Source organism: Notamacropus eugenii, chromosome 1 (genome assembly GCF_028372415.1).
Source record: "Notamacropus eugenii isolate mMacEug1 chromosome 1, mMacEug1.pri_v2, whole genome shotgun sequence".
Classification (NCBI taxonomy): domain Eukaryota; kingdom Metazoa; phylum Chordata; class Mammalia; order Diprotodontia; family Macropodidae; genus Notamacropus; species Notamacropus eugenii.
Window position 1 is genome coordinate 541,694,951 of NC_092872.1, and position 25,466 is coordinate 541,720,416.

Below are 25,466 nucleotides of genomic sequence, written 5' to 3' on the forward strand. Positions count from 1 at the left end.
AGAGTTCCCAGGTCAAGGAGAAAATACTGCAAGCAGCTAGAAAGAAACAGTTTGAGTATTGTGGAAATGCAATCAGGATAACACAGGATCTGGCAGCTTCTACATTAAGGGATTGAAGGGCTTGGAATATGATATTCCAGAAGTCATGAATCACCTACCCAGCAAAACTGAGTATAATACTTCAGGGAGAAAAAATGGTCATTCAATGAAATATAGGACTTTCAAGCATTCTTGATGAAAAGACCAGAACCGAATACAGAATTTGACTTTTCAGTACAAGAATCAAGAGAAGCATGACAAGGTAAACAGGAAAGAGAAATCATAAAAGACTTTCTAAAGTTTAACTGTTTACATTCCTACATGAAAGATAATATTTGTAACTCTTGAGACTTTTCTCGGTATTGGGGAGTTGGAGGGATTACACACACTCACGCGCATATATATGTGTATATATATATGTATATATATGTGTGTATATATGCATATATGTGTATATATATACATATATATATGGAGAGAGACAAACAGAGAGACAGAGAGCACAGGGTGAGCTGAATAGGAAGGGACGATATCTAAAATAATAAAATTAAGGGATGAGAGAGGAATATATTGGGAGGAGAAAGGCAGAAATAGAATGGAGCAAATTATCTCTCATAAAAGAGAGAAGAAAAAGCTTTTTTTCAATGGAAGAGAAAAGAGAGGAAATGAGAGGAAAAAATTGAAGCTAACTCTCTTCACATTTGGTTTAAGGAGGGAATAACATGTTCACTCAATTTGGTATGAAAATCTATCTTACACTACAGGAAAGTAGGGGAGAAGGGGACAACAGGGAGTAGGGGGATGTTAGGGCAAATGGGAGGAGGGGGTAATTAGAAGTAAACATTTTTGGGGAGGGACAAGGTCAAAAGAGAGAATAGAATAAATGGGGGGCAGGATAGGAAGGAGGGAAATATAGTTGGTCTTATACAACATGACTATTATGGAAGTCTTTTGCAAAACTATACACATATAGCCTATATTGAATTGCTTGCCTTCTCAAGTAGGGATGAGTGGGGAGGGAGGAAGGGAGAGAAGTTGGAACTCAAAGTTTTAGGAGCAGATGTTGAGAATTGTTTTTGCATGCAACTGGGATATAAGAAAATACAGCTAATGAGGTATAGAAATCTATCTTGCCCTACAAGACAAGAGAGGATGGGGATAAAGGAAGGGAGGGGTGTGATAGAAGGAAGGGCATATTGAGTAAAGGGATAATCAGAATGCAAGGCATTATGGGGTAGGAGGAGGGGAGAGATGGGGAGAAAATTTGGAACTCAAAATTTTTTGGAAATGAATGTTGAAAACTAAAAATAAATAAACATAAAAAAGAAAAAGAAAAAACCATGAGAACTTTGACCTGCTTCATTTCCAACCTGGCCCAGTTGCCTCCTTAGGCAACCTGATGGTACCTGCTCCCTAAAGCTCACCATATTCTTCCCAAACTTGGTGTGAATACCCTTAATATATAGTCCATCATAGCTCAGAATTCCTACAGTCAAGAGTGCCTTAGTCTTCCTCATATCTAGGATTAGAGATGTGTACCACCATTCCCAGCCTTTTCATATATTCATCATATATATCCTTGATATATGTGTAAATGAAGTTCATAATGATTTCATGTAGATGAGAAAAAAGGGATATAAGTAGTTTAACCAAATTATTTGGTGTTCACCATGTCTAGTGCCTCTAAAATTTCTTATTGAAGAAAATACCTATGCTATAGGGTTGTGAGGCTTCTGTGAAGTATACATATGTTTGATCTCTTCTGTGTCTTGACCCAGAAACATATTTTCCAACTTTTTTCCCATTCTCTCCACTATGCTCACTTTTAAAATGAGATCACCAAGTATCAAAGTATATTTTGATTAAATTTGGAAGAACTGTGATATTCTTAGTTGAATTTCTCTATTTCCTCATATACTGCAATTGATGCTGGTAAATAAACCATAAGTATCTTCATTGTTGACTTTTTGTTTATGCTATTCACTAACACTGCAAAGCAAAATGATCAAATATCCAATGAAATGATTCTTCTCGCTGCCTTTGAACACATAGTAAAAAAATCAACCCTGTGAACTCTTTTATTTGCTTCTCTTAGGAAAATCTGTGAGCCATCTATAACTGTAACTTCCTTTTGTCTTCTGGTTGCATTTATAGTGAGAATGTCAAGACAGATATGATTTGAATACTTCAGTAGTATTTCATTTCCATCACTGGATAATAATTTCATATTTATATTATAAATAGTTAAGCCTTGCTTTCCTGCATCTCCTCTCCTGCCCCCACTAATGTGCTCCATATATCTAAATTTAAAGTCATTAACTTTCCTCCCCAAACACATCACTCTTTCTGACTCATCCTTTAAAGTCTAAATCAAAATACCAGTTCTTCTAGAAAGTTCTAAACTATATGTGAAGGTTATCTGTTTCACTTAGAAAATTCATATCATGAGATGAAAGATCTGCTGTGTAGTTAAGGTATCTATGAATGTATTATAGCTTCCTTACTAGATTATAAACTCCATGAGGGGATGTACCATCCCATTTAAGCTTTTATCTCATCCAGCACAGTTCTTTGCATACAATAAATACCTGATAATTATTTGAGTTGCTCTATATAAGATAAAGGAGATCAATCACAAAAAAGTGTGCGAATATATTTATATATTTGAACATACACACATATTTCTGTATTTATATATGTATACATATATGAAGAAAAACAAATTCTAAATATTTAAAACCACAGTATTGTAATACGTAATATTTAACTTAATACATTTATTTCAACAAGTTAAAGCTACTTAATATAAAGAATATAAATTTATAGCATTAAGATGCACTGTACCTGATCCTCTCCAATATGAATTCTGGCACAAGGGGATTCCAGCAAGGTATGCAATGCCTGAAGACATGCTGTAACATGTTCAATAGGTTCCTCAGGTCTTGGGGAACAAAGAAACTGTATACTAACACCTGAAATACATAGAAAAATTACCTTAATTTTTCACCCTAACAAAGTTGAAACTGCTTTTATATAACACATAGATTATTTTAACACAGACTTTACCATTGCTATGGAGATACTCTAAGAGTATCAAATAGTTTGTCATTTAATTTCATTTGAGAAAAATCTCAAATGGCTCATCTAAGCCACATTTTTTCCTAAAATTAGCCAAATTTGACAGGATCTAGTGCAGCCTTTCACTCAGGTTTAACAAAAGAATAAAGGAAATCAGTCGTTAAATTAATCAACAGATTGCGAAGATATTAATTACTTTCACTTCTAGGATTGTGTCCAGAGAGAATTATTTCTAAATATCATGATTTTAAAATGATATGAGAACCTAAAAAAGATTTATAAATTTTGTCAGAAATATTTTTCATATACACAAAGTTTAAGAGGCATTTAAACTATATGAGTATTTTCAATACGAGGAGTGAACAATAGTTGTCTTTATGTTGAATGCTGTCAAAGACACTCTATAAGTCCTCTTTTTAAGTTAACAGGTTAACTAACTAATTAGTTTAGCACTTATGATTCTCCTATTTTGCTTCCTTCTTATGACAAATATATGAAGGCAACAAATTTCTCTAGACAGTCTAAATTCTTAAGGGCTAAATCAACACCTATAAGTGGAGTATCAATTTAGATTCATACAAAGTTATGTACTGTTTGTTTGAATTTTTTATCATGGTGCAGTCTGGCAAATGCCAAGCAGAAAAGAAAAGCTGTCAAGTGGTGAGAAAGTAAATTTCTTCCTTAGAAAAACATTCAGTTATATTCTTCTATGAACTGCCTTAGTAACTGATATTTTTACTGGAAAATTTTTAATATTTTATGTATGATTTTTAAAAATAATAATCCAGTATTATATTTGGAAAATTACCTAATCATTTCACCTTATTCACTTCCTTCCATGAATATTGTTATTAACTTTTTCATCATAATAAGAGGTGAAATCTCAGAGGTAACACAAATCTTGAAATACATTAATACAGTATCCTTACCTAAAATAAGATGCATTCTGTCTTTGTTGATTTCTGGCAAAGATTTAGTATTAGCTGTTGCTCCAGGTGCCTGGTTTAAAATGACAGGTGTTGGACGTTTTTGTAAACCAGATACAGATGTTTCTTCCATTGGTTCTGAAGTAGTAAATCCTGTACTATTTAACCAAAGTGCTACTGCATGAAGAATTGGAGCCCAAGAGTTCCGGTAGTGAAGTCGAGCTGTATCAATTGTCTCTGGAGTATAAAATGCTCCCCCTGTCATTCAATTAGAAATGTTTACTTCTTAATACAGATATTTCTCAAATTAAAAACAACACAGTTCAATATGAAATCTTAACCTCATTTCTTCTTGTCTGGCCACCTCTTCAGTTATTATCCTCATCACAGCTTCTGCTTAGGAAGCCCATCCTTACTTGTTTTTTTTCATGTCATGGCTGGAGTTAATAAGGTATTCTCCTCTTGACTTTGCTACAGCCACCCATAATTTTAATATCCTCCTCCTTCCACAGTAAAGGTCATCTTTCTTTTTTACCTCTACTTGGAGCCTACCATTAGGATGACCCTTGTTCTTCCTTTTTTTTCCTCCTCATTTCCACACAAAACATTACCAGCACAGTGGCTTACAAGAAGGATGGCACAGTAGACACTAAATAAATGCTATATAAATTAGATTACTGTCACCAAGGAATCCCATTTACTGTTAGGGCTTTAATGGGGAACATAGGATGGTATATAAGTAGTGCCCAACTTACAACTGAGCAATGAACCAAAAATAAACTGATCAGGAATCTGGAGTAAGTTTTCTCATAACAAAATGTTGTAAATGGGAATTGGGTTCTATAGTACTGTTAAGGACTAAAGACTATTTTGGGCTGTACAATTTTGTAATTCTCATTTATAATTTTTTTTTCCTCTAGAGGAAAATTCACTTCAAATTTGAGTAACTTCCTTTTGGACACAAGACATTCAAAAGTTGAGAACTTATATGATCATATAATAGTATGCATTTTTTTAAATGGACAAATATGATATTCATTGTAACTTTCATTATGTTACACTTTCAAGAAAATTGTGGGGAAAATGAATAGTTATTTAATAAACTGTTTGTAAGAGTCCCCTGTTTCACAATGCCAATATTTTGTGATAATATTCAACATTATGTTTGGATGAGCAGGCAAGCCTGTTATCTTTTGAAGGTCCACAAACATAAGTTTCATGGAGAATAGAAAGAACATTGTAGCAATATTGTTCAGTCATTTTTCAGTCATGTTTGACTCTTCATGACCCCATCTTAGGTTGAGAGAAATGATTATTAAATAAGCAATGATTTGAGGAGATACAGAGTTACCCCCTTTTTCTAAAGTCATCATTTCAAAACTTAGGTTCTGAAGGTTAAATCAACTTTCTCCTCAATCATGATCAGACCCCACTCAAACTTACAAGGAATTTTTTATTTAACCTAAGATGGGGAAACCCATTGTGCTCTACACCGGATTCAGTGGGAATAAATTATCTGAACAGATTGCCCAAGGCTGGGCAATTTAGAAGTAAATGACATAATCAAAGTTCATTCGAACAGGTCTAACCCTTCATTGCTAATATTGATTCTCTCTCATTATTTGCTAACCAATCAGAGTTGATCACTACCCTCTGGAATACCTGCTTTTACAGCCCACCTTTGATCCAAGACAGAGATGGCCAAATAACCATTTCTTTCATTAATAATTATTATTAAGCGAGTAATTACCCAGAAACTATGTCCCTTGAACTTTTTTAGACATCATAGGGTTTTCTTGGTAAAGATACTGGAGTGGTTTACCATTTCCTTCTCCAGTTCATTTTTATAAATGAGGAAACTGAGGCAAATTGGGTTAAGTAAGTTGCCCAGGGTCACACTGCTAGGAAGTGACTGAGGCCAGATTTGAACTCACAAAAATAAATCTTCCTGACTTCAGGCTTGGCACTCTGCCCCACCTAGGTGCAGTCTACTTTTATATATTGTCTACTATTAAAATCTCAATGCTTTAAAAAGGCAAATGCACCTGAAAGTGTTTAAATATGGAAATATATAAAATACTACATAACTGTAAGATATTATTACTACTTGCCTTTAACTTTTTGTGTCTACTCTTTATACTAAGCCCCACCAAAAGCAAAACTATATCTATCATACTTACCATCTGGTGGAAGTTGGCTTGAAAATTCAGCTGGTAAAGTCAAAAGTGCATAGTCTTTTAATGCTGCCAACCAGAGGCGGCTAAGTATTGGCAATTCAGGTTGTACAAGTGTAATTAAACTGTCTGGTGGCAGCTCATCTATGGTCCCATAATCATCATCTTCATCATCAGTGTTTTTTATGGCTCTTTTTGGTTTAGTCTCTGCTTCCTTTTTAATATTCATGGCAACAACATAAACCTGATCAAGGTTATGGCATGCAAATAAATAAAAAATATTTTTACCCAATATAATTATACATTTCATTTATCATAATTAATTGATTATAAATATATTAAGGCAACCAGCTTTGTGAATTCCTGGTAATTACAAAATTTTTCATATTACAGTAGTTTATCACCATGTCCGAGACATCTCACCTCCCTTGATTGACCTGTTTTACAGCCACTTTCCCTACCCAACATACTCCCTTGAGTTTCCCTTAAAAACTTAAAGATACTCCCCTTGTCACCCCATAAAGACTCCCCTAAATTCCTTTGTTTGTACCAAGTAAAATTCTACATTTATTGTCTCCCCTGTCTTCTTTATAATTCTACAAACTGTTCTATGTGAAAGTTTACAGAAGGGAAACTTTCAAGAAAAGGATTTTTGCAACTATTTTTCCAAATCCCAAAATGATGATATTCCTTAAGGGCCATGCAATATTCTGGCATGCCAAGAACTTACAATTATGAACTCCTCATGTAGTTCACCCAGATGTGTTTTTTCCTCTTTTTAATGAAAAATTATCTTAGTTTGTTAAACATAAAGGTAGAACTGCTAGCACTTGAGAAAAGCATTAAAAAATACTTCCTATGAGAGATGAAATATGATTCTCCTTTGTATCTCTCATGGGCTTTTACAACTGGCTGGTACAAATCTTAAAGAATGTGCTACTAAGATGATTAAGAAAAAATCAATTTTAACTCAATTGAACTCATGAACATTTATTACTTTCCAGTTACATTCAACACATTCTCCTAGATGTAGGGAATTCAAAGATAATATAAAATCTACTTTCAAGGATCTCAGAATCTAAAAGGGGGCAAACAACAAAAAGACAAATAATTATGGTAAAAGACAAAAGTATGATACCTACAAAGAGCAAGTTGAGGCAAACTGCTGTAAGAAATATGAGGAGAGATGATAAGAAGCCCTTTTTCTCTTTTTTTACTACCAGGGATCAATATCCAGCTATTAGCATACAACTTTAATGGAAGTCATATTTGTTGTTAGTGACATTTGGATATTAAGAATGAACTCAATAAGAATTTCAAATATATAATATAAAATAAGAATGTATATTATTAATCTTCATTATGTGGTGTTTTGATCACACTATTGAAGCAAATGAATCAAAAATGTTATGAAAGTCAGCAGAACAGCTGTTAGTGGGGAAATGATCTTGTGATCAGGAACTTTACTACTGTCACTTCTTTAAGGGAAGTTGCTGAATGTGGTTGGGAAATTGAGAAAACATTCGGTGAAGATGAACTGTATTTTTGTTTTATCACTTTACTTTCTATCAACTGTGCCATTTTAGATCCTTAGGAGATTTGCATTTTACAGTCAAATTGAGTCCAAATTTAATTGAGCTCAGAATTAAATTTCACAAAAACTACTAACAACATACATTTCAAAATAACAATGAAACAAGTCTCAGAAAAAAGAAAATTATATTTTCTTACAAGACTCATTACCCAAAGTACTGAGTCGACTTAATTTAAAAGAAATATTGAATTTATCAACAATATATAAATATTTGTGCAAAGAACAGAATTCATATAAATATAAATATTATTGCTGTAACTGTTACCACTGCCTAAGTGAAAACAAAAAAGTAAAATAAAATGGTATAAAGGCATTCTTTTTAAAAAAGACAGCTTGATCTGGGTCCTAGAAATCAGCAACAAGAAAAAAAATCCCTAACATCTCATGAGACATTTTAGAAATCATGTGAACTTTTTGACTTCATTTGCAAAAAGAAAAGTGACATAACTTACATCTATCACAGCTATCAATACTGATTACATATTTTAGGTTAGTAAATTTAAGTCGAATCTAAAGGAGCAAAGAAATGCTTATAGTTACTGAAGGCTTTATAGTCAAAAGACACTGCTGCTAAAATAGGAAACTAAAAAAATAGACTAGAAGAGGAATAAAATAAAGTTACTAGAAGAAGTATTTGGGAACAAAGCATTAGAAGTTAGAAATGCCTGATAGAAAAACCAAGAAGGATAGAAATAATGAAAACAATTGAGAAATACTAGCTTTGAATTGAGAAGGAAAAAAAATCAGGTATTAAAAATTAAACAGTAGCACTTGAAAATTTCATTCAAATGTGAATGGGAGTTCCTGAAATATAGGCAGATGTGAGAACATTGGTTAAAAAAAAAAGTTTTCTACAATTCATTTTTGTGTGTATGCCTTACCTAAGTTCCCCAAAATAATAAAGAAATAATTCATATAAATCTGGAGACATTTCATTTGGTTTACTGTAAGAGGAGAATATCCAGAGAAACTGGCAATAAATCACTATTTGTAACTGGAAAGGAGGAGACATTAGGCTTTCTAAAGAATCCTTGACAAAACCTCATGACAAATTTTTTTTAAATCAAACAACAAAATTGATTTACATTTAAAAATATCATAGAAGAGGATGATGAAGGAAGATTATGAGCAGTGTACAGTCATTCTTCTGTCATGTCTGACCCTTTGTTACCCCATTTGGGGTTTTCTTGGCAAAGATATTGGAATTTTTTGCCATTTCCTTCTCCAGCTCATTTTACAGATGAGGAAACTGGGGCAAACATGGTTAAGTGACCTGCTTATATAGCTAGGGTCATATAGCTAGGAAGACTTGAACTCAGCAAGATGAGTCTTCCTGATCCCAGATCTGGCACTGTATCCACTGCACCCTTTAGCTGCTCTTTATATATCATTAATGAAAACCGATACAAAAATTTTAAATAAAATCCCAAGAAAAAACTAAAATAATATATCAAAAATTTATGAATTTTTGCCAGGGATGCAAGAAATCAATATTATAAAACAATTAATATAATCATCATATAGTATATAAAGACAGATTTGCCTAGCTCAATATAGATTGATTTGTCAAGCTATCTTTATAAGACAGATAATGAGATAAATATAAAGACAGGTAGATATGGTTCTCTCTCATACACATGTATAGATATTTACATAGATATATAGACACGTAAAGATATATACATATACATAGATATATAAATATATCTCCATCTATGCCTATATTTTGTAAGGCTTTTATTATAAATGATGGTTGTATTTTATCAAAAAAATTTTCTGTATCTGTTGAGATACTAACATGACTTTAAATATTTTTGGTCCTATTAAGATTAAATTGATTGTCTTCCTAGTTATGAACCATTCTTGCACCCCTCTCAAAAATCCAACTTGATCATAATGAATGATGTTTTGGATAAATTGCTATAAAAATTCTTTAAATCCTTTTGTGAGGATTTTATTTAGAATCTTTAATTCTTTAATCATCTTTACATATATATTTATATTATATTATTATTATATACTAATATACAATATGTAAATAATATATAACATTATAATATATAATATTATATTATATATATAATAAATTGATGATATTGGTCTATGGTTCTGTTTCTTCATTTTAGCATTCTCTCCCCTTACATATTAGGACTATTATTTATCTCATAAAAGGAGATTGGTAGAGTACTTTATTTCTCAATTTTTGAGAAAAATTTTTATAGAATAAGTAATACTTTTTCTTTAAATGTTTGATAAGAATTTGCCTATAAATCCATTTAGACCAGGAGGTTTTTTTTTTGCTTTGGTAAATACTTTATAGATAAAACTATTTTCTTTTCTGACATTTGAGCAATTTAAGATCTCAATGTGGTCTTTTCATTTGGGCATCTTCCATTTTTTAAGGTAACCCATTTCTTTTGTGCTATCAGTTTTGCTTACGGCTGTGTATACTTGGTGCTGATATAATTTTTTTTATTTCTTGTGGATCTGCAGTGATTTCACTTTGTTCATTTGTAGGTTTTTTTTAAATTAGTTTTCTGTCCTCTCCTCTGTAATCAGTTTGGCTAAAGATTTCTTAATTTTGTTAGTTTTTTTAAGATTATTTTTAAATGAAGTTACAACGTTTTTAAAAAAAAAAAAAAAGTAAATTGTTACCTCAGCCCACGCTTTCAGCACTGCCAGTTTTTCCATGGTTGTGGCACTCTCTCTATAAAGTTGGCTGGAAGGTCCTTTTCCTGCCTGTACTTTGTCTAATGAGGAAACAAGCAAATTGTGTACTCGACGGAGGTCATTGAGATCACTAACAACTCCACTTCCAATCCATGTGCTACAAACCTGGACAATAAAAATAAAGCCATTTTTCATGAAAACAAATGAAATCCATCCTTTAAATTTAAGCAGCAAGGACTATTTGTTGTTTAGTTGCTTTTCAGTTCTATCCAACTCTTTGCGACCTTATTTGGGGTATTCATGGCAAAGATATTGGAGTTTGCCATTTCCTTCTCCAGTTCATTTTGCAGATGAGGAAACTGCAGCAAACAGGGTTAAGTGACCTGCTCAGGGTCACATAGCTAGTAAATATCTGAGGTCAGATTTGAACTCAGGAAGATTAGTTTTCCTGACTCTGGGCCTATCACTCTCTCTAGGCACCACCTAGCTGCCCAACTGTAGCAATTCTATAAAAGGCATAATGGTTCTATTACATTTTCTATATTAGAAATTAATGTCTGTTTATAATTACCCAATATTACCATGATTTTAAGAAAAAAGTTTTGCTAAACTAATTCATTTAACTAACCAGTGTCATTTTTAACTAAGACGCATATGTCAATTAAAGAGGGCTTATATTTTCTGTTTTAAAAAGGAAAAAAATTATTTCTAGTGATATTTTTCTTCTTTTGGTCCAGAGGGGAAGTGGGAACATAACTCTATTCCTAATAGATATCTGAAAGTTCAAATCAATCATTTTAGAATTCTGTACAATCTTATTTATGGATTAATATGAAATCAAGAAACACTTAAATTTTTGAAAATATGACAACAGAAAGAATATTCAACTCACTTCATAAGAAAAAACCCTGGAATTTACTGACAATTTTTGGAATATTTGGTCTTATAGAGAAACATAGTCATGTGAGAAAATTCACTTTGATTAACATTTTCAAATGGTGAAATCCGTTTTAAGATAAACAGTCTTTTATCAAGTCACTTAAACTTATGTTTGCTTCAGGTTGCTCATTTGTCATTTGAAAATAATAATAGCATCTACTTCCCAGAGTTTTTGTGAAGATCAAATGAGATAATAGTGTCTTGCTCATAGCAAGCACTATGTAAATGCTAGCTGCTATGATTATCATTATCATCATTATTATTGTAGAGTTTTGTTATCCTGTGCAAGTAACCAAAAATCTTCCTATTACTGAACTTATTATTTTAAATGTTTAATTATTACGGGTTCTTGTAGACCATTGTTATACAATTCTTGTACTTATCTTTTATTTTTGCCTCACTTATGATTTCTGCATTTGCTTATATCTTCTTAGATATAAAGATTCAAAGTTACTAAATTTTTTCATTGTTAGAAGAATTTATTACTTAATTTTTCTTTTCTTATCATTTTTTCAAAGGAAAGTGAATTCCTAAAGGTGTCAGCATCAACTATAAAAATAATATTTTCTTCCTACCTGGCAAGCTTTTGCAATTATGTCTGATGGAGTATCTTGTGAAAAAGCTGGTCTGAGAGCAGCTCCCACCTAGATAAAGGGAAAACAAGTGTTTTATATGAAAGGAAAATAATCAAAGCGATAACTTTTATGTCCTCAAAGACAAAGAAACTTCAATTCTTCTGTTCTTCTTTCATCCCAGTATTTTTCCTTTACTTCCCAAAAGGTTATCAGGATCTGATGCATATATAATTATTGCTTCTTTAGTCATTAGATTTTTAACATCTAATGACTATTTTAAGACAGAGTTCCACAGTAACACTCCAGCAGCATTAATATTTATTAAAAACCTGCCATGCTACCTCTATCTACCTCTGTTAGAATGAAAATAAGACCTCCTTGCCAGAAGCTTTTATTCCAATGGGAAAGATGACAAGAACATATTTAAGTATATATTGAGTAAATGTAAAGAGAATAAAAAATATCAAGTAGTAAATATACAAATTTAGTTTGGAAGGAGGGGAATTAGTAGGGAAAAGCCTAATGTATAAAGTGTGCTTGAGTTGCATCCTAAAGGAAAAGAGGAATTCCATGAGATAATGGGAGAAGAAAGTACATTCTAGGCATGGGAGACACCCAATACAACAGCATGTAGAAGGGAGAGGAAGTGTCATATTTGAGGAACTAAAAGGTCAATTTGGATAGATCAAGAGTGCAAAAAGAGGAGTAATGTCCAGCATGGCTGTAAAGATGATTTGGGGGCTAGGGCTTTAAAAGTTAACACCCTAGAAGGACCACTGAAATTTACTGGGTAAGGAGTCATAGTCAGAGCTACACTTAAGAAAAATCACTTTGGTGCTGCTGTGGAGGATGGATTGATGAGAGACTTGGGGCAGGGAAACTAATAAATAAGCCCTGGCAATAGCACACAAAGAAGTGATGAGGGCCTTAACTGAAGTAGTAACTGTGTGGATAAACAGAAGGGCACATTTCAGAAATGAGAAATGTTACAGAGATAGAAATGGCAAGATTTGGCAACTGATTAGGTATATGGGGTAAGGGAAAGTGAGGCTATAAGGGTTATGTTGCCAAGACACTCCTAGTACATGGGAGACTGGATAAATACTGATCCCTTCAAGAAAAATAGGCAAGTTTGGAAGACAAGTGTAGGAGATGAGAGAGGAAAGAAAATAAGTACTTTTTAAAGATATGCTAACTTTGAGATTTCTTTGGGACATCTACTTTGAAATGTCCAATAGGCAGCTAAGGAGCTCCAAGGAGCAAATAGCTCTTAAGATTGTTAATTTTTCTAATGAAGCCATAATAACAATAGCATTCAGAAAAACCAGTTTTGCTATTTATTGAATTATAAATAAGCTTAAGCAACAACTTGAATATTTACAAAAAAAAATACTTCTCTGAATGTTGACCACTTAAACAACTGTAAAGAAAACACCTACCTTATCAGTTTTAAAAAACTTATGTTTTGTTGCCAGAGTTTTTGTTTTTTATAAGATTGAAGCGCAGAAGAGAGCCTGTGACTAGATATTTAGATGTGGGTGTCTCTGGCACAGAAATGATAATTAAACCCATGAGAGTTCAGAAGTCCACTGAGAGAGGAGAGAAAGAACAGGGTATGTAGATATAAAAGGATTTAGGAAAATTCTAACTGAAGACTATGACATGATAATATCCTCCCCCCAACAGAATTGTTTTCAGTCTTATCTTTGTATCCCTCATGTCAAGCACAGTGCCTTGCACATAACAGATGTTTAATAAATGTCTATTGAAATTGTGTTGGTATTTAAATACTGGTTTGGCAGGGAAATGAAATTTAATTTGTAAGACACTAAAATCAGGCTTATTCTTATTCAATTTTAGTAACAGTTTTTAAATGTCTTTAATATACATTAAACTCCCAAATTTAGAATTACTTCTAGACATTATTAGTTGAATTCATTATGTTATGTCCATGGTAACAAGAATGGTGGCAGCGTTCCTGCCATCTATTAGTGCCTCTTCCCTGCTCAGATGGATAAATGGTAGTGAAAAGTGGTAGTCAGATTTTGTGTAGTTCAGGTGGGCTGGAAGCTAATAATTACCATTTACTTGTGACAAAGATCAGTCAATCAAGTTAAATTCAATAAACATTTACTGGAACAGAGAATAAGCTCCAGTGGCTCTTAACAAGCTGGAAAAGTTTCGTGTTTGCAACTAGTGGTGGACAATATGCCTATCATCTGCAGATAATCCTACATAAAATTAGATATATCACCAGAAGGTTGTTAACTAGGTGATGAATTTTTCTAACCACAAGGCACAGAAGGGCTGTAATCTGGATTATTGGAACAAGCACCCAACACGATGAAATCAAGAATCTTCGTAGTATAATGAAGTATTCTCTGTGTGCTAGGTATTGGCTTTTCAATGTAGTCAAATGGTACTCTTGGAACTGTAGTCCAAGTTTAATAAAAACAGACAAGAGACTAGGCTGTGTGTGTGTTGTGTGTGTGTAAACACACACATACATGTATGCATAAATAAACCCCAAAAACCATGTACAATCTGAAATGTTTTGGTTTGTGACTGCTAACCACTCCAAGGAGCAAATAGCTCTTAAGATTGTTAATTTTTCTAATGAAGCCATAATAACAATAGCATTCAGAAAAACCAGTTTTGCTATTTATTGAATTATAAATAAGCTTAAGCAACAACTTGAATATTTACAAAAAAAAATACTTCTCTGAATGTTGACCACTTAAACAACTGTAAAGAAAACACCTACCTTATCAGTTTTAAAAAACTTATGTTTTGTTGCCAGAGTTTTTGTTTTTTATTTCTTAAAGTACTCTATCTCAATAAAAGTTTTGATTTAAGAGGATAAAATCTATTACCTAATTTGGATAATATATATCTCTTTCTATTATTAACTACAAGAGGAAAAAAATAAATTTATATTTGGAAAGATTGAAAATTTCATTTAATATTTTCTAATCTTTCAATTTTTAACTGAAGTTAATAAGATTTTTAAAATTACATCTGACATAAAAGAGAAATTTTACTTTTGCTTTGAAAAGCCCTGAGTAGGCTTTAAACTCTAAAAATAATAGCAGAACCACAAAATTTTAAACAGACCACATTAAGTAGTATGCCTCACTCCCCAGGTATAAGACAAGATATTTAAGATGGGATTTTATCCTTGTTTTATCATTATTACAGACTTCATAAAAATTTATTAAACTACCTTCACATACCATAGTTTCTTTGAATACCAGATGATACAGTGGCATGGTAAACAAGTATGTCCTATATGAGTGAAGAGACTGGATCCTCAGACAAAAAAATCCTTTAAGGAGGAAGCGATCTCAAAGTTGCTACTCAAATACTATATGTTAAGAGATGGTTTACTAATTGTTATCTCACATTAGCTTGGTACTGCTCCAGAATCACATGACCTGGAAATTCTGGTTCAGGAACAGTTGCAAATTTCTTGATAATGTCTTCAAGTGCTTGGAGCCCAGCCATGCGCAGCTGGTTGCTGTGATCAGTAGCAGCCATGAATGCCATGCGTATCAGGTCAGATAGATGGAGTACTAAAAGATCATCTACAAATAAAAATAGAAGCAAGAGTAGAAACTTTCCAAAGATATTCTATATATTAACATGGTAACTTCTTACTTTAAATAAATTTGTAATGGAAAATGCTAATAACATATTTCATTACATTTATTTAAAATAGCCATGATATCACTTTAAAGAATATTCATTTTCAGATCTTTTGGCAAACTTTAACATACTAGGACTACAAAGGTTCTGACTGGATCTGTACTGACAAGTAATGCAAAAAAACTGGCAACCTTAAACAATCCCTAAAATTCCTGAGAAACTACTTTAAATAACAAATGTAGATAGGATCAGAAATTAAGAAATATATGGAAGACACAAATGGAGACGCTAAATTTGGAAACAGGATCATTTCTCTACTCTCTTACTTAAATGCACCCAGAATATTTTATTCTTCCTTAACTCCTTCAACTGAAACTTATCTCTCCAGTATTGCTAATGTTCTTTTAAAATTATGAAACATGATTTTTTTTTCCTCAGTCTTCGACCTATGGACCTCTTAACCTTTTATTTTAGGCAACTGAATGTGGTTGTTTATGTAAAATTTATGCACTTAACATTGCTAATCATCCTCCCCTCTATCTTATAACTCTCTTCTTATTTTATAGAAAATCTTCTTTTGTCCTTGCTAGCCTCACATGACTACTTCAGCAAAGTTGATATACAGCAGTGTGATAGAGTAGAAAGAATAATGGATTTAGAGACAGTTGTGAGTTCTCATCTAGGCTGTGCCATTTACTACCAATGTGATTTTGGACAAGGCTCCTTTGGTTCTCAATGTTCTTATCTACGAAGTGAGGAATGGTTAGGGCTGGAACTGATCACCTCCAAGGTTCTTTTCAGCTCTAAAGCTGCTGATACCTCAGGACTATGTACTTTGACCATTTGGTCTGAATTATAGTCCAAATATGTAACTTAGGTTAAAAGCTCTGTGGAGGAACCATGAAATCTGTTTGCTTTGATATCCACAATAGCAACTAATATAATTCATAACATATATAGGGAGTTCAACAAATGCTAATGAATGAATGATGAAATTTTTCTAAAAGTTGAAAGCAACAAAGCAAGTTGATCTAGGGAAAGCATTATTAAAGTGGCATTATACGTTATCATAAAAAAGCTCACTGCTAGGCAAACTTCCCCAATGATGGCGGAATAAGCTCAATTGTGAAGAATCATATAGAAGGTAGAGCTACTCTTGTGTATGTACTCTCTGACCTAGCTCCCAAGCAGTATAAAGCCCAATTGTGGACTACATAAAAGTTCCCCTCGACAGCAGAGCAGTTCATGTGTGATTGACCCACCCACAGATATGGCATCCAGGACCACATATACCACATCAAAAAGACAGGAGAGTAAAAACCCATAGCACCACAGCCAAATCACTAGAAGTTTCTTAGAGCCAGATTTGCTGTCCATTTCTCCACTCTCTCAAATACTGTACTGTAACCTGAACAAAAGGTAGGCCAGTCTGACCAGTTTATACCACCATTTCAGGAACTGTAAAACTAGCTTATATTAGTGCCTTTCTTACCTAACATGATTGTGGGGGAGTGGAGGAAGAAGGGTAAGAAAGGGAAATTGCTCTTGATGCTCATCTCCAGTACATAGTCTGAAATGAACTTCTCTGCTTCATGCTGGCTGCTAAAAGAAGACAGCACCATGCCATTATAAAGCTTGATGCTATGTTGATGCCTGCCTCTATCTACTTAGGTATGTTTTTTCACAGCACATGCAACTACACAGGCACTATAGTAATAATAGTTACTAACATTTACATAGAACTTTAAGGTTTGCAAAATGCCTTATAGATGTTATCTCATTTGACAGTTTCATTACACCTTATATCCTAAGGTAATAAAAAGAGCTTGAGATCTACAGTCAGAGAACTTAAGTTTGAGTTTTATTTCCTGGTAGCTGTGTGGCCATTTCTTGGTAGCAACTTGGTAGATGAGTGGCCATGAACAAGTCAACTTCTCAGTCTCATATTCCTTATCTGTAAATATGGGGATAATAATAATTGTACTACCTTACCTTAAAGAATTGAGGTACAGATCAAATGAGATTATTGATATAAACTACTTTCTAATCTGTAAAGTGCTATACAAATGTTAATCTATTATTATTATTACTGATTATTTCTAAGAAATTGCAATGATTTCCCAGCAGCACCCCAAATTTTTGTTGGATTTTTACTGCATGTTCAAGTGTGATTGTATAAAACAGAGTACGCATAACTGATTTCACACTTTAATAGTAAGGAAAAGACCAGAAAATCCTAACATATTGCTATGCTCACATGATGAAATATTTGCAAGTAGAATGCTCTTTTATAAAATTCCCTAGAAAATAAAGTTCATGGAATGTATTCCTTGCTGTAACCCCAGGAACCTTATTTTCCAAGCCTTTAAAGTCAAGTACCAGAATCTGGTTCCATCAACAGCATTAAAAATCCCAAATAGATGAATGGCAAATGACAGGAAGAATTGAGGTTTCTTGTAAAAATTACCTGTGCTGTATGATGTGATCTGATGATATAGTTTGCCAGTGAGAGCCATGTCTGACCATGTCTTGCAATAGCTGAACTAACAGACCACTACTCAAAATCTTATCAGAAAGTAAATAGATATTCTGTTACTTGAAAGTTTTTACCTTTCTACTTATATATCATAATACCTTTCTAAATACTAAATACTACTTTCTAAAATTTTATGGTTTTAGTTTCTTGCACACTCCATATTGTATCATGAGTTTTGACATTCTCTATGGCTGTCTGTAAATGATCACTTTACCTGAAAAAGTCATGCTATAGTAAATTTTTTCATTATATTAAGGATTATTATGAATAAAATTGGATGACATTAATAATCTAAAGTGTTACTGTTCCCCTTATCCATATGAAAAAGTAGTAAAAAATCTATTCTTACTTTTGAATATGTGAGCCTCATTATTCATATTATTTTTCAGGTATAGTGGAAAGAACACTAGATTTGTAGTCAGAAGATCTGGATTTGAATCCAAGCTCTGTCACTTGTTGAAGGAAAAACACTTAGCATTCTTGAGTCTTACTTTTCTTGTATATCATATGGCAATAATACCTATACTACTATTTCACAAAGTTGTGGTCAGTAATCAGATCATGTATATAGAATCATTCTGTAGATTATAAAATGTTATATAAACATATAGTATTAAACATATGAGAATGACAAAGTCAGATGTGGATAAGAAATGAAACTTACATAGGAAGCAAGGGAACGCACAGTTTCTTTGAAATGAATAACTAAAATATTTTTAATTATCAGTAAAAATACATTGAATCAATAAGAGACTTTTGGTAAAAAAAAAAAAAAGTTTATAAATGAAAAAAATTCTCTATTTACTTGCAGGATTTCTCAGTTTGGCTGAACGTGCCATAGCAAGATCAAAGTGAGCTGGGTCTGCATTCTCACACAACATGATGACTCGACACAAGCAGTCAGCAGCAAATACCCGAGTAGCCCAGCGAGGAGCTACAGAAGGCTTTGATTTATCTTCTTCACCTAACGTGGTGAACATAGTGTCATCATCCATCTCATCTTTCTTTTCAGATTCTTCATCCTTTCCACCACTTAAAGGAGTTGTAGTGCTCATATCTATAAGGCACAGAAGCATAGAAGTCTAGGGCAACTCAATTCAACCATACTTATTAAGCATTTATGTGCAAGGCACTACAGGCACAAAGGACACAAATATATAAACAAAAGTCTCTGTCCTCCAGAATCTTTCATTATATAATAAGAATATTATGTGTACACAGATAACTGAAGATACGGCGATTTGAGGGAAAAGGAAGCATAAATTGTGGGCTTCAGGAAAGGCTTTAAGAAAGAGGTGGGATTTCTACTGAGAATTCAAGGAAGATAAGGATTTTGAAAGGCAGAAGCAAGGAAAAACTACATTTTAGTCAGGGGTGAAAGATGGTACAAATACAAAGAGGTAAGGGATGAGATTCAATCCAGACAACAACTTGTTTGGAATGTAAGGTGCATTAAGGGCAGTAATAAGGCTAGAAAAATAATGTGAAACCACACTGAAGAAGGCTTTAAATTCCTAGTGGAGGAATTTTTATTTTATCCTAGAAGTAACAAGGTATGACTGAAGATTTTTAATCAGGGTAGTGCCTTAGGAATATTATTCACTATTATTCAATCAGCTAAGTGGAAGAAGGATTGTTCAGAGGATGATATGAGGAAGAGGAAAATCATTTAGAAACTACTGCACCTAGATGAGGGTCATGGTCATATGAATGTAAAAAAGAGACAAATGCAGGAGCTACTATACAGGCAGAATCAACAAGAATTGCCAACTAACTGGAGGTAGGGTGTAATAGAACACAAACAATCAAGTATGACTCTAAGGTTACAAAGAGAATAGAATCTCAGATCTCAAAAAGTCCTAGCAGCCATCTAATGCCACTTCTACTTAAATGACAAATCATCTTTGTAATACACCCTTTAAAATGGTCATTTAACCTTTGCTTGAAGACCTCTTGTGATGGGGAAGATATTATCTTCTAAAGAAAAAGAGGCATTTGGATGAAAGGTCAGTTTAGGTAGAAGGAAGACAAGTTCTATTTTGAACAATCTGGTTTTACAAATTCTAACAGATTGTTCAGGTAAAGATATTCTATAGGCAATTGGTTATGTGGAAATGGAATTTAGGAGCAATATTAAGGCCAGCTATAGAAATTCAGAAGTCATTTGCATAGATATGATCATTGAACTTATGGGAGGTAATGAGCTCACCAAGGGACAGTGTGTGTGTGTGGAGGTGAGGGGAATGAGAGAGAGAGATGGGTAAGTTTAGGAATACCTACACCGAAAGGACTGAAGCCAGCTGATGAATCAGCAAAGAAGACTGAAAGAAACAGTAAGGCAAGTAAGAGAATAACTGGAAAAAAGCAGTGTAACTAAAGTCAAAGAGGAAGAGAATATCAATATTGTTAGTAAAAAAAAAAATGGTTTTAAAAAAACTGGTGTTTTCTAGCACAATAAATATTAATGCAAACTAAATTCTCTCTGAAAAACTATAATGTCAAAAAATGTTCATGCGAGTAAAATATTTTGCATCCTTCCTTTGACTGTTTTGTTTAAAAAATAATAAAGTTTACTGCTGTTTAGTAAGTATATTATGGGCTTACTATGTGCCAAACGCTTCGTTAAGTGCTAAGGTATAAAGAAAGGCAAAGATATTTTCTTCTCTTGAGAAGTTTATATTCTAATGAGGAAGACACCATGTATATAAAAATTCACATTCATAGTAACTGAAAGATAACCTTAGAGAGGAAGGCGCTTATAATTGAGGGAATTTCCTGTAGAAGGTCACAATTGAGCTGAGTCTTGAAAAAAAACTAGAGATTCTAAGAAGGAGAGGATGAAGAATATTCCAAGCATGAGGAATAGTTAAAGCAAAGTGTCATGTGGGAGAAATAGTAGGCCATTATGGATGAATTGTAGAGAAGAGAGACGGGAGGAATGTATATAAAGACTGGAAAGGTAGGGAGGAGTCAGCTGTTGTGAACAGCTTTAAATGCTAAACAGAGGACTTTACATTTGATCCTGGAAATAATAGGTAGCTGCTGGATTTTATTGTGTAGGCAAGTGGTATGGTCAGATATCAGGAAAAGTAGGAAAGTCAATTTACTAGCAAAGAGAACAGAACTAAGAGAAAAATATACAGAATGACCACAAAAATATAAAGGAAAATTCTAAAAGGCATCAGAATTCAGATCATTCTAAAAGCCAACAGACATGATTTCCCTCCTATCAGAAGGGAGGTGGTGGACTACAGTTACAGAATAAGAAATATACTGTCAGATACAGCGAGTGTGCTAATTTGATTTTCTTAACTGTATTTTTTTTTGTTAAAAGACAGCTTTCTATGGGAAGAAGACACTAAGAAGTGACAGCTATGTATAAAAAAACCCACCACAGAATCACTAATAAAACATTTTTTTAAAAAATAAAGTTTACTATTCAAAATTAGTTTACTTAAAAATTAGTCCATACATACAACAGAGATTTTCTAGGTTTCAAGTTCATAGACAATTAAGTTATAACTTCATACTTATAAGTGTGTTTTGTATCATCATCCAATCAAGAACATTGTAGTAAATATATAACAAGGAAATTCTAAATAAGGTTAGTTCTAATAAAATACACTCATTCAATACGTACCACTGGAAGCTGCCAGAACATCCTTACACAGCATCAGCCAATGTGAAAGTTTGTCTACAGCCAGGGATGAAAGCATATGGCCTAACGTATCATGGATATCAGAACATAATTTTCTATCAGTCTCTCGGTCTAGCATTCCAAAAAGAAGCCCTTCCAAGCCAGTTTCAGTTATATTGACACCTTGGTGCCGACAATGAATGTCACGGCGAGAACTGATTCCCGGTGCAAAAGGATTTATATCTGTAAAATAATTTTCACCAAAAAACAAGTTTAACATCTGTGATACAACTATTAGGTCACAATTGTGATAACACTTGCTTATTCACAACAGGATAACCAACTATTGGCCTTTGAATAAATTTCAGTCTATTTAAATAAGTACACTCTTGAGCTATCATCTTTTCAAAACAAATCACAACTTAATTTGACAATAAGATTAAGAGCCACATTTTTATGAATCAGATGATGTCCTAAACAAAGCATCATGAAGTCTTTAACAAATATTGTGATTCAGATAAAAAAATCTGGACTCAAAATATATAACAAATTTAATCTTGAACTTGATGTCTTGTAGACACATTAAATTCAGCATGTCCTAAACTAAACCCAAACTTTCCCCTCTTCTGTCAAGGGTACCACTATCTTCCCAGACATGCAGGCTGAACAACTTAGGTGTAATCTTTGATTCATCATTTTCTCATATCTCCCCATATAAAATTTATTGTCAAATCTTGTTGATTCTACCACCAAAACATCTCTCATATATGTACCTCTCTCTTCTCTGACTCTGCCACTTCGACTACCCTTTGGGATAATGCCATATGATCAGTTGAAAAAACCAAGAATGACTTCAAATATTTGAGGATCTATCATTAAGCACAACTTGACTAGAAGAAGGAACTGTTCCATCATCTCATGTCTGGATTATTGCAATAGTCTGCTGATTGGTCTCCCTGACTCAAATATTTTCTTATGCTATCCCACTCTCCATTTAGCTGCCAAAAAGATTTTCTTAAAGTGCAGGTCTAATCATGTCACTCCCCTACTCAATAAATTCCAGTGACTCTCAATCACCACCAGGACCAAAGATAAATTCTTCTGTTTAGCATTCAAAGCCCTTCACAATCTGATCTCCTCTTACTTCTCTAGCCTTTTTTCATATCACCATCTTCCATGCACTCTGTGATCCAGAGACACAGCCTTCTTTACTGTTCCTTGTAAAAGACACTTCCTCTCTCAACTCCACACCAACTGCTGTCCTCCATGCTCAGAATGTTATAATTTCCTCACTTATGCCTCCTGGTTTGCCTCAAATCTCATCCAAAATCTCACCTTCACCAAGAAGACTTTCTTGGTCCCTCTTGAGGTTAAAACTCTTCTCCTGAGATTATCTTCAATTTATTCTGCACATATCTTGCATACAGATAATTGTTTGCATTTTGTCTGCCCCATCTAAACTGTGAACTCCCTGATAAAGGCCGTTTTTAATCTTTCTTTTACCCCCTAATACTTTCCACTGTGTTTGGCAAATAGTGTTTGATAAATACTTGTGACCTTGTCAATTTGTTGACAGTCTAACTGACTGAAAAAAAATGAAATTCATTCAATGTATATTTGTTAAAAAAAAAACAAAACCAAAATATCTTTGTGGCTCATTTGGTCTTAAAAAAAATAAGATTTTAAAAATCAACAGCTACACTTTCTCTCAAGGTGGAAAGGGACCTTAGAAAACATCTAGTCTGGGTGGGGAACCTGTGGCCTCAAGGCCACATGTGGCCTTTTAGATCCTCGGGTGCATCCAGTCTTTTGATTGAGTCCAAGTTTTACAGAACGAATTCTTTTATTAAGGGGATTTGTTCTGTGGAGTTTGAATTCAGTCAAAGGACCACATTTGAGGACCTAGAGGGCCACATATGGCCTCAAAGCTGTAGGTTCCTCATCCCTGATTCTAGTCTAACCCATATCTGAACAAAAATTCTCTCAACAACACCTTTAGTGAAAGGGAACCTCCCAAGGCAGTTCATTTTATTTTTATACAGCTTAAAATGTTGGAAAATTTTTCTTACAAAGAAACTTAAGTCTAACTCTTTGCTTCCAATTCCTCCCTCCTAGGACAAGTAGATGTCTCATCCTTCTTCCACATGACAGCTCCTCAAATATCTGAAGACAGCTATATTTTATCTCCCTAAGTCTTCCCTTCTCCAAGCTAAAAATTCTTGTTGTCTTCAACTGATCATAATACAGCATGATTTCAAAGCCATTCAATGTTGTGGCTGTCCTGTTCTATGATCCAGCTTATCAATGAATGTCTTTTTCAAAAGGCATTGGGGATGGAACACATTCTGACTAGAGTAGAATACAGCAGAATTACAAACTCTTTAGTCCTAATTAGTATGCCTTTCTTAATACAGTCAAAGGTTATATCACTTATCTTTTGGGAGGGGCAGTTAGCTGAGGGGAACTACTACATTACATAGTTAACTTGCTGGGTTTACAGCTCATTCAACCCCAAGATTTTTCGGATGAATTGTTATCTAGTTACGTCTTCCCCATCTTGTCCTTGTGAAGACCTTTTTAAAACTAAAGTGAAAGATTTTCTATTTATCTCTATTAAATTTCATCTTATAAAATTCAGCTCCATGCTCTAGCTTATGGAGATCTTTTTATATCTAAATCTGTCATCTGTAAGATTGGCTTCCAGCTTTGTGTCATCTATAAATTTGACAGGTATTCAGTCTATGTTTCTATCCAAGTCATTTGTATCAATCACAAGGCCAAATACAGATCTCTGGGCCCTCCATACCAATAACTCATTAATGACAATTCCTTGGGCACAGCCAATTAATCAACCTCAAATGTACCTTTCCTGCAAGAAGAGTTAGAGGTCCACCAAGTGTCCATATTTTCCATAAAAAACAATTCACTACTGTATGATTTTGCCAGTTTTTTTGATGAAATCTTTACAAGATCACTTTAATTTTATGGGAAATAATATCAATAATTCCTTCCATTCCATCCCTTATAATCATCTTTTGACATTTATACTGGCATTCCCATACACAAATTTCATAATTCCCCAACTATACAGGTACTTTTATCTACGATAGTCCAACCACCCATAAGCTAACAACAAAATGAATCTCATCATCACTCAGAACTGCTCCAGGATGCTCAAACACTAAAATTTAGAATAATCTCATCCTTCTATGTATCCCACTCCTGCTGAACCTTCTGTTCTCTGCTACCTTCAGTTCTTCTTCAACCCCTCTGCTGGGGATGGAAGCTCAATTCCATGTGGACAGTCTCGGGTGGGTAAAGGTGGGAACTTCTAAATCTTAGAGTTCTCACGAGGCCCCCCCAGGAAACGACTGGGAATCGAGGTGAACCGAGCTATCTCGTGTATTTCCGCCTCTTCCCATGAGAAACGTGATGGGAGAGAGCTCTCCCCGCCCTCGAGATTGTCCCGGATCTGGGCACACCTAACAGCACGGTATTCAGATGCAAACTATGCAGCTGGAGAGCTTAAGTAGGATCAGGAAAGCCTGAAAGTTCTCTTGGGCGGAGGGGCCACGTGTGAGGACAACAAGGCTCCGCTTTTCCTCTCTCCTCTCTCCCCTCCCCCTCTCTCCCCACTTATACTTCTACTTCCA

General features: G+C 33.9%; 1 protein-coding gene across 2 annotated transcripts in view; it reads right to left on the reverse strand.

Moving 5' to 3' along the window:
- Positions 1 to 25,466, reverse strand: part of HEATR5B (HEAT repeat containing 5B) — a 146,150-nt gene that overhangs the window by 37,262 nt on the left and 83,422 nt on the right. For both annotated transcript variants that reach the window (XM_072634159.1, XM_072634158.1), the window contains exons 24-31: positions 21,817 to 22,056; positions 18,982 to 19,233; positions 15,398 to 15,579; positions 11,996 to 12,064; positions 10,467 to 10,646; positions 6,224 to 6,461; positions 4,047 to 4,301; positions 2,884 to 3,011 (exon numbers count right to left, since the gene is read on the reverse strand). In XM_072634159.1, the coding sequence (XP_072490260.1) occupies positions 2,884 to 3,011; positions 4,047 to 4,301; positions 6,224 to 6,461; positions 10,467 to 10,646; positions 11,996 to 12,064; positions 15,398 to 15,579; positions 18,982 to 19,233; positions 21,817 to 22,056 (1,544 nt within the window). The remainder of the gene's footprint in view (positions 1 to 2,883; positions 3,012 to 4,046; positions 4,302 to 6,223; positions 6,462 to 10,466; positions 10,647 to 11,995; positions 12,065 to 15,397; positions 15,580 to 18,981; positions 19,234 to 21,816; positions 22,057 to 25,466) is intronic.